The following is a 10465-nucleotide window of genomic DNA, read 5'->3' as shown; positions in this document are numbered from 1 at the left end:
GTCGTTAGCAGATCTTATCCTCTAGTCGTTACTTAAGACATTCGCTATGACATCCTATTAGCCTGCCACGATGAGCCGACATACGGTCATCTTAGATACTCACGGACGTTCGACCGGGTACGACAGCTATATTTCTGGCCAAAACTCGCAGCTACGTGAAAGGATGCCGCGAACGTCAGCGTCGCAAGTCACCACCTGTAAAGCCTGCAGGCCTCCTACAACCCATCGACCCACCGCGTATACGCCGTTTGACCAGGTTGGGATGGACCTCCTTGGACCGTCTCCTTTGTCTCACTCCGGAAACAAGTAGATCATCATCACAACTGATTACTTGACGCGTTACGCTTAGACGAAGCCACTGCCGCACGGTACAGCATCTGAAGTCGCCCAGTTTTTCATGCACCACATTATGCTTCGTCACGGCGCCCCGTCATTCATCATCACTGAGCGAGGGACAGCGTTCACGGCAAAACTGTGGACAACATCTTCAAGCTCAGTTACACGAACCACCGTAAGACAACCACATATTACCCCTAGAGTAACAGTTTGACAGAATTCTATGTACGTGGATGTACAGCATAAAACGTGGGACGAGATTCTGCCGTACGTAATGTTTGCGAACAACACCGCAACCTAGGAAACGACAAGGTTCGCACCCTTCCGCTTCGTTTCCGCTTCGTTTAACCATGCTAGACGCCATGATTCGTTATGACATCGACCAGCACGAGCTGCTAACTCCTGATGTCGAGGATCACATTCAGCGTGCAAAGGAAGCACGTCAACTAGCTCACGTGCACATAAGATCGCAGCAATGTGAAGACGCCCGAAGGTACAATATCCACCATCGACAAGTCACCTATCAACCTGGCGACCAAATGTGGGTTTGGAGTCCTGTTAGACGGCGAGATCTCAGCGAGAAACTCCTGAGCAAGTACTTCGGACCCTACAAAGTATTACGATGGATGAACGAGGTCAACTATGAAGTTATTCCATGCAGACGGAGGCTCGGCAACGACCCAGCGCCACTCACCACAACAAAGATTGTGCATGTCGTCCGCCTAAAACCTTATTTTACGCGGTGATACTCGCCTTATTGTGCCCGGGCAGCAAACATTTTCTTTTTTTTTACAGTGTCCGTTGGGTCTCCAACGAACTGTGTTAATGTTTTTTTTTTTCTTATGACCATCCACAGACATTTTCTTTTGCACCTGCATATGCCCTGTGCATTATAAGTATCGTTTATAAGCAACCCTTTCATTTTATAAGCAACCCTTATAAGTATCGTTTATAAGCAACCCTTTCTTGTCAGATAGTGCTCAATGTACAAGCCAATGACTGCTAATGGGGAATAGGAGACAGGAGAATTCGGCTTTTAGTTAACGCGCACGCTGCGAATTTTTTATCGTTCAAAAACGCACAGGAGAAATCTCCCACCGGCACCACCTTGCAGGTCAAAGCATAAGACATGTTACGTACTACGACGAGGGACGAACGGGTGCCACTTTAGAAAGCTTCGCCCCTAAAGACCTCGCACCAACGACACAGTGGGGCTCGAACACGGGTCCGCTGGGTGCCTGCCCAGTATTCTACCAATTAGCTACGCCGGTGGTTGCGACTTGTTGGCAAACTTGCCTTAGGCAGGTTTGATGTCGGGAAAACAATGCCGTTAATACGACTTATAAAGCGTTTTAAAACAGCGAAAGAACAACCAGTCGTCGCACAATGCGAATAGCGTATAACAAGTGGGCCGTCCAATTCTCCAACCCATCACAAAAGCTTGTTCGTGTTCCCCTATCAACTGTGGTGCATATCCACTTCAGTCATAATTCCTCATCGTCGTCAGCCACTGCATGAACAATTGGCACGAGATTCCTTGCAAGTGTTTAGCGGATACCACACTTCTCAGAAGAATAACAATAAAATAACATAGCGAATGCCAGCCTACTACCCAAAAAATTGTTATTAATGCCCTAGTGGGTATCAAGCAAGTTTGCTTGCAGTAGTTAACAAATGAGTGTTTTAAAAGGCTGTGAAAGGCCGCTCTTCCAGCTTTCGCTGTGACTGTGCTGCGCCTTCCGCGCCGGCCTGGTGTTTTTATAAATATTACATTTGTACTCTTTTTATACAGCCATCACGTCCTGTTAACGTAAATTGTGGTTAGTTGCCATGCGCTGAAGTTTTGTCCATGTAGCAGTGTCCAGGGCTACCATCCTTGCGAGCATCCGCGCTTCATATCAGCCTCTGGTGTTGCTAATACGCATGTACCAGTTGGCATCGTTGCGCAAGTGCAAACAACTGGTCATATAAACATCTGCAACTCTTCAACAGATGTCTGCGTGTGCAACGTTTGTACATATATATAGCGTAATTTGATGACATGTCGCTCAATAAAAAATGCAACACGGTCACCTTCCCTGCGTAGGCTTCGCATAACGTCGACTCCCATGTACGTGGGATCTGCCGATTTTTTTTCCTTTTTGTGAGAAATTATCCAGAATTCGTGTCTATTCTGTCAGTGTTGTTCGCTACAAACCGTCTCTGATGCCCTATTCGCTACAATCATTATTTACATCAGTATTTTCTTTATCTGTGTTCTCGTGCATTGTTTAAAAAAAAGCAACGCCATATTTGTTACCAGCTTCGTACAGTGGTCTATTTTCATTCTGTCATTATCGTAGCAGTGTTTTAAATATGAAATTCCAATTTTTTTATATCGAGGTCAAATAGTTCTGCCAGTTTTCTCGTGTATCATTGCATCTGACATTTACTTGGCCCTTCAACATAGGACGAAGGAAGATATGAGGCGACGAGGTTCTAGGTACAGCTGTGCCTGCAAGGCATACGGTTTTTGACTCTTTGTATAGAATTCAGTTGAACATGTAGTAACCCCTTTTTGTTGAGATGCTGGAGAAGCAAGAAAGGAGTTTTATGCACCAAAGCCACAGCCGGGATGGGGGAGAGGGGCAGACCGAATCTCTTGAAGATACATGACACCTCATTTACAAATACTGGAGCAAGAGCCTTGATTCTCAGCATTTTAGCCTACCACAAAAGAAACGAGAGAAGAAAAGCATGCGGCCTCCATTAAACTGTGGCGACACACGAAATAACACCACTCAGTGTTCTTCAACGTGCGTGAAAACGTAGCTACACAAGCCTCAGCTGTTGCCTCCACGTAAATTCAGCCGCGAAAAAAAAAAGGTGGACAAAATAATAAGGGGAGAGGAGGGCAGAGATCCGTAAAAGTTATTCCACGTGCACCTAAATATATGTACACAAACCTCCGGCTGACCAGACAAAAGAGAGAGAGAGAGAGACGGGCAAACAAAGAACGGTGCCCCTGTGTTACGCACGCGAAATAATATCGGAAAAGTTGGCCTATATAGCATAAAAGTTCTGCAGTGAGAATTTCGCTTCATTTCCGAGAAACCAGCTATGTTTCTTAGTGCGGTAGCACATATTAACACTTCTGATTGAGCCAAAGAGAGCTATACTGTGATGTAGCTGCCGCAGTACTTTCGCAGTTGAGTGGAAATGACTTCAAAAATCATACCTACGCATATTGTAATTTTTCGCAACAACTTGGAAAACGCCGTTCGGCAGGTTGCAACCTAGAATAAATATTCCACGCTAGCAGCCTCCGTTTGCCCACATTGCCTTGTAAAGGTCCATTAAAGTTGCATGAAAAAGTAAGCAGTAACATTTTTTTAAGTACCTTCTTTGTATCTGAAGCAAGGCGATGCACATTAACTGCGTGGTTATAACGCGTCTGAAGTATGTAACAACATGTCAGCACAGTCGATGTTGTCACTGAAACGACTGAAATCACACACTTGGCAGGCAGACGGGCGCCGCTTGACTCATGGTGAAAGATCGCCATCTCGCGGCGTCTTCAGGAGGCGACAAAATTAGCTTCTCTGCTGGGTGACGCGCCAAATGGCACGGCCGCACACATCGAGGCACCCCGGACGACCGTAGTAACTGTGCGCCGCCGGCTAATCTCGGAGGCCATGCTCGTGGTGTTCGATCAGCCAATGGTTGTGTTCATACGCTTTTAAGTACGTGACGCGCGGTTGATTTTGGGTAGGTGGCATCATTTGTCGAATGACCGAAATAAGGGCAGGTTCAAGGGCCCGTTTCGTTTGTTTTTTTTTTTTGTTAAGCACTACAGTAACAAAAACTTGTCCGTTAGTTCACGTTATTCATTTGTCGATATACAAGAGAGGGCGACATTGTTAGCTTACCGTGAAATTTGATTGTAAATTCCATGCTGTTTGCTGCTCTAAACGACTAGCTCCCCATGCTAGCATTAACCTCGACTACCAGTCAGCAGCATTTTCTGATCATGCTCAAAAAGAGTTGCAGGGCTCCCACAACGCGAAATAATAAAGTAAAACACTACGGGTGTACGCGGACATCTGAAATATCTGTGTTACGTTATGCACAGTACTTGAAACCTTGTCGCTCTTACGGAGTCACTTGTCAAAATTTGCTGCTGCTTAAATGCGAAATATTGTGGTAAGGTGGCTCATCAGAAGACACTATAGGAGAGAAAACTATCGTAATGGATACGTTGAAGCAACATGGTGTAACAGTTAGACGTTGATGCCCGAGCGTTCTTTTTTTTTTTTTTTTTTTGCTAACTACAGCGCCTAGGAAAACGAGCACAAGCACCCATCAGGTCATTTCGATTACGGTGTCGGCGTTGGTGGCGAAGTCACTGGCTGCGAGAGAACAACGTTGTCCATGAGCGAGAGTTCGAGATTATATATATATATATATATATATATATATATATATATATATATATATATATATATATATATATATATATATATATATATATATATATATATATATATATATATATATTGAGAAATATTCGGCTCTGGCGAAAATTGAGCCCATGTCTTCTGCGTGGCAGGCAGGGTTTTACCAGAGAGATACGCCGGTGCAATTCAAACGCTTCGTTAAAAAACAAAAACACAATTCGAACTTCGTGCAGTGGGAGAAGCTTCCTGAACGCATGTAATACTGCGCGACAGAATCGTAGAACCGCATCGGGCGTCAAAATTTCTGGATTGCGCAACGAGTGGTTGGTTTGAAGCGACCCATTTATTACGAAGTACGCAGCTGAGCAGTTGCCATGGCGCCTTAAGAAAGCGTATACTGGCTGCTGCCAATTCACAATAGGAATAAATATGACACACTGAGTCGTGAATGACTCTGCTTGCTATAGGCGTTCTATGATTGTTTGAGACGGCCAATTTAAGCGCACAAAAGTTCCTTTCCATGCGGAACGCTTGAAGGCGATGCGCGCAGCTTCCGATTACGCTATCCACATTCTACTCTTTAAGGCGACGCTCAAGCGTCCTTCACGTTTTAGCCTACTTCTCCGAAATCGTTCGTGTACCTCGAACGTGTCATGCTAGGTGGGGATAAAAAACAGGCAGACGTCATCTCCAATGCCTGTTGATGTCATTATTTCGCATTTATTTATTATAAAATGCAGTTAACACAATGAAGTGTTTGCACGATGCACAGTTGACTGATCTCTCGTTATGCATGCAGCACCGTTGCTATAGGTGCTGCTGCATCGGCACCAGGTCTGTCGGTGACGGCAGCTTGCAAACGATGTTGACGACGCAGGAACATAGGCAGGCTGTCGCCAATGAAGCTGGTATGCAGTTCAGTGAAGGAGACGCTTTGCGCACAGTGGAGTTTTCGGCCAGCAGACCGAGATAGCTCAAGCAGTACAGCTCAAATTAATGTCGCTTTAAAACAACTTCGTGGAGTAAATATATCTCTCCGTAGATAAAAAAAAAAGCTGCTGAAAACGAAGTTTGAAATAAGGAAAGAGCTGAATGTGGTTTATCGTGACGTTTGAAATCTTCGAACGATGTTCTCGCATTCAGTTTGCAAGCGACGGCGTCCGCTAAGTGAATAAGTATTTACAAAATAGTGTTAAAACGGTACACAGTTTTTCAAACAGCGCAGAAACGAAACCGCAAGAATGGACCACAAAATGAAGGCGTCGACTTCCAACAGACCACCGATCTTGGCGCTACAGTGTAGGTCTCGTTATCGCATACCAAAATCTAATCGCGTCGCCGTCATCAGAAATCTTCCAAACCAGCGCAAGCACGAGATCACTGACGCATTCACCATTATCAAGCGTCAGTGCACCACCCATCGGATATACTTGACAAGGCAATCGCATATCTGGAAGGTTAACGCTTCAAAAGCCTGTAACCACTAGTCATTCATTCTATCATGTTTATCACGGGTCCTCCCTCGTCTCTTTCTCTGATTACATATTTCTTGTCTGCGCAATTAAGCCCGGTCAGCCCTTGTGTTGTGTAGCCTCGTCTGGCTTCCCGTTTCTGCGCTGTTTGAAAAACTACGAATACGTATCTATTTCTGTGCGTTCCTTTGGATAAGTTTGATTAGCTGTACGCGCATAAAACTTACGCTCGTTTTTACTAAAAATATGCCGCAGCGGTCGCACGTTATCAGTTGTCTGGAGCTATAGCTTCATCACCGTTTTCAGCAACCCTACGATAGTCGTTTCACAAGTCTCGGCCGACGAGAGAGGGCTCATCATCGCGAACAGTGTGGGTAGATTGAACTGCAGTCCACGCCGGCCATTCCTTCACGGACGGCACGCTCGAATTTGATCCCTTCGACGAAATGGCTGCAAGAAAAAAAAACAATAAACTTGAAAAAAAGAACAGGTTTGCTCGGAACATGCCGTATACAGTCGCAGCCGACGCTGGAGGAGCGGTCTCGGACGACACCACCCTGTACAATATATTCCGTAATACATTCGGGCGCCGCTATTTTGGGCTGTCAAGCCATTTTTTTTTTCGTATACCGTGACGTGAATTATCAGAGCCATGAAACATCGTGCAAGTTCAGACATATGCGCCAATTCAGACATATGCGTCAACCGTAACACTGTTCGTTGGCTGACATGATTTGGCCGTAAATAATACACAGACAAAGTAAAGAAACACTCAACCACAAGCACAAGTGTTTCTTTACTTTGTGTGTGTGTATTATTTGCGGCCAAATCATGTCAGTAAGCAAGTATATACCAACTAGGCCAACAATCGGTATTGTTACTGTTCGTTTAGTTGTTAGAAAACACAAAAGTTAACAGGCCAATATGGCGGCACTCAAACTCGTCCTTAATATAAGCTCATTAGAGCCCGTTGCGAAATTGAGGGCCTAGTGCAGGTTCAGTTGAAAAGTACTCACAACGCCGTCATTTTGCTAGGCATGTCTGTAAGACCTTGTGTTCAGAAGAAGTGATTAACAACGTAAGAGTACACGTGGTACTCTGCTATGGTAGAGCATAAAGCAGTCCCATGGGCTTTCATGATTGATGAGGTTGTGTCGACAAAAATTAAACCATGTAAGCATTGAACAACATGTTTCGGCTCACAAATACGGTGGATTGCCTACTGTGAAGTGGCACTACGCACCCAGGTATACCTGCGACGTGGTTATGCTGAGGCTGGTGTATTATGGCAGAGTCATTCATAATGGGTGGTCAGCTTTCAACCACCCACTCGTTGCGCTATTGACAGCGTGATGCCAGGTACGACTGCGAGCACTTGACACGTAATACTACGCCTGTTAACGTTACTTCGCTCCCTACATTTTTCTGTTGTTGAAGTTTCAAGCCTTTAATGGTGTCCAATGTTCGTGAAATGTATACTGCTTTATACCCTTCCAAAAAGCAGTGTCCTTTGAAACTGCTTTCTTTCCAATGTTCGGTGTAAGCTTGTACAGAATCGTCCGGTCTCAGTACGCACATGGTTTTGCGTGGCCGCGGTTCGCTGAGCGCCAACGCATGAGCAGCCGGCAGAAGCACACAAGGGTTAAACGCAAATATGCCTTAACTTTCGCTGGAGATGTGCGTTTTAATATTTGCGAATGTCCAGTTGCGCGGCGTCATTTTAACAAGACAAAGCCAAAGTAAATAAACGAATTGTCGCCAGCTACAATTATCTATCATTGGTATCTTCGCGTGTCCGACTGGTGTAGAGCGTGCGTGTAATCGTATTCGGTTGATGGCTATACGCCGTCGTGGTTTCTCATACATCGCGGAACTGATCGGTCGCACGTTACCATATGAAGTACGTTAAACTGCATTAGGAAATTTTAAGCAGCGGTGTAGTCGACAGGCCCTGAAATCTCGTGAGACGCTTTCGCATCGCCTACCATTTCGACACGACTGACCAGCTTCCCGATTGCGAACAGCACCGTAGTAGGCGACCATGTTTTGTGGCAAGGCCCTTCTCTTAATCCGCAAGTGCGCGTCACCTCACTGCGCCACGTATTCACCCAAGTAATTACGGAACCTGCCGAGGATACGAGGTCCTAGTACCTCGTGCTGGGGCCTGTCTGCTATGAGTGTCTGTGGCTAGAGCCGAGTGTGTACATTTTCGCGTCATAGCGCAAGCAAACTGCGCTTCACTGCTTGCACCGAGTGATTGTAGCTGCGGCAAACTGCGTAAGAGGAAAGCTACCCTTACAATGAAATAATCTACAACTCCGAAGAAACGCTGACAAATGAAGGGAACACATTCGAATGGGGTGAACGAAAGGACTCGCGTATGGTGTGCAGCTAAATACGCTAATTATAGGGATATTAACTACTAGATTTAAATGGTATCCCTTGAGTAAATGCACAGCGCTTATCGGCGCCTTATGTTACACTAGATAATTTTCGTCTGTCTTGAAGGATGGCGTAAACTCACCTTATATAGCCTATGAACATGGCGCTCACAGGATAATCCTTCACCAGTCTCGCAGTTGCCTCGCACACTCGGAAGGAGGAACACCTGGAAGACGTACTTGGCGCCTTTGTGGATCCCGGGCGTTTCGCTGACCTGACAGGCGCGGGTGCTCTGGACGTCGGTGGCGAAACTTTCCGCGTTCCCGCCGGCGACTTCGTCGTACTCGTCGTCGGCTCAGCAGTCGCGGCTGTCGTCGGCTCAGAAGTCGTGACTGGAGCCTCAGTGGCCTCGGCGGCCGTCAGCCACCACTGCGGTACGTAATCCCGCGCCCAGTCCATCACGGCGTCCACGGCAGGAAAGTGTGGCTCTCCAGCTGCTCGGGTCGCCCTAGCAGATTCGGACCTTGCCGCCAAAACAGAGGTCAGCTTGAGTAGAGGCGCCAGCTGCGGGAACGTGAACATGACGCCGTACAGGAGGAGGTAGCCGAGCACCAGCACTTCGAAAGGAAGTTTGAACACGTTCATGGCTGCCAAGACGAAGGCCTTGGCCAGTGGAACCAGGACGGCGATCAACGCGACTGTGTATGGCAACGCGACGGCGGGCAGGAGAAGAGCGAACGCTTTGGAGCCTTCCACAAAGGCGTCGTCAACTTCGTTGGGGGGCAGGAAGGCAGGCACTGCGAACGCTGAAGTGAACAACAGGGCAAACAACAGGAAGCTCTTCATTTTGCGCAAAGGCGTCGAAGGTGACTTCGCAGAGCTTGCGCAAATAAATTACTCAGCCAGCTGGAAGACCGAGGGGCTGGCCAACGAAAGCGAAGCCGTAGCCTGTGACTAGCGAAACGAGATTTCCACAGACTGAAAGTTCGCAGCTTGTAGCTTGTAAACGAAGAGCGAGCGATACGAACAAGTCTGTGAATAGCTTAAAGTACCGATAGGTCGAATAGCAGACAGGTCACGTGCTTTCTATGACGCGTGTAAAGAAGTTTAGAACTATTGTGAGGTCATAGAAAGGCTGAAACGTTATCAGGCATAGTCACGAGCACGGTGGGAAACACCATCGTCATGAGAGACAAGCTACGATTATATGCGCATGCATTTTTTTATCATTCCCTGATACGGAATTGTAACCCCGTGGAAATGAATCAGGCACTTATGTGCATGCGCGGGAGTCTCCTTAGCGTACAGTCACGCTTGCAACGATACCGCCACGCTTTTCCGGACAACCGTAGAAAATTACAAATAGATTAGCGTAGTTTGACTCGGCTGCAGTCCAGCGAGAATGATTTCTGCGCATTAGCCATTCCAATGTCGCAGTGGACCATAAGCAACACTTTATTCTCGACTCAATCTTGCAGCCTTTAGAGCTTTTCGTTAGGCACAGCACAATAGCGGCCAGCTTACCACAATATTCTCGCTACTGAGTCACTGTAAGTATTTAGGGCGTCACTAAATAAAGAAAAGGCGATATAAAGCACACAGCGCAACGTTATCATCAAGAAAAATAAAAAGGCTACTGTCCAAGACGTTATTGTCACAGGCATGCTGAAGGTTCGTATTCAGGATGCGGGGGGGGGGGGGGGGTCATCGCAGCAAACTTCCTGTTTACTAAAGGAGCACTAAAGGCACCTATTAAATCGACGTTCATTGTTGAAATAGTGGTCTAGAAAACTTGTATAGTGTTACATTTTTGTGCCAAGGAAGTGCTTATTTCGAAAT

General features: G+C 46.4%; 1 protein-coding gene across 1 annotated transcript; it reads right to left on the bottom strand.

Annotated features, from left to right (window-relative positions):
* Positions 1-5466: 5466 nt before the first annotated feature.
* On the bottom strand, positions 5467-9725 carry LOC119170589 (uncharacterized). The gene is made up of 2 exons (XM_037421803.2): positions 8769-9725; positions 5467-6694 (listed from the first exon to the last, which is right to left on the bottom strand). Exons 1-2 carry the CDS (start codon positions 9470-9472, stop codon positions 6601-6603), a joined length of 798 nt encoding a protein of 265 aa, XP_037277700.2. The 5' UTR covers positions 9473-9725; the 3' UTR covers positions 5467-6600.
* Positions 9726-10465: the final 740 nt, after the last annotated feature.

This window comes from Rhipicephalus microplus, chromosome 2 (assembly GCF_043290135.1).
Source record: "Rhipicephalus microplus isolate Deutch F79 chromosome 2, USDA_Rmic, whole genome shotgun sequence".
Classification (NCBI taxonomy): Eukaryota; Metazoa; Arthropoda; class Arachnida; order Ixodida; family Ixodidae; genus Rhipicephalus; species Rhipicephalus microplus.
Note: the sequence above shows the minus strand (reverse complement) of the source record. Positions and strands in the feature narration are given on the sequence as shown.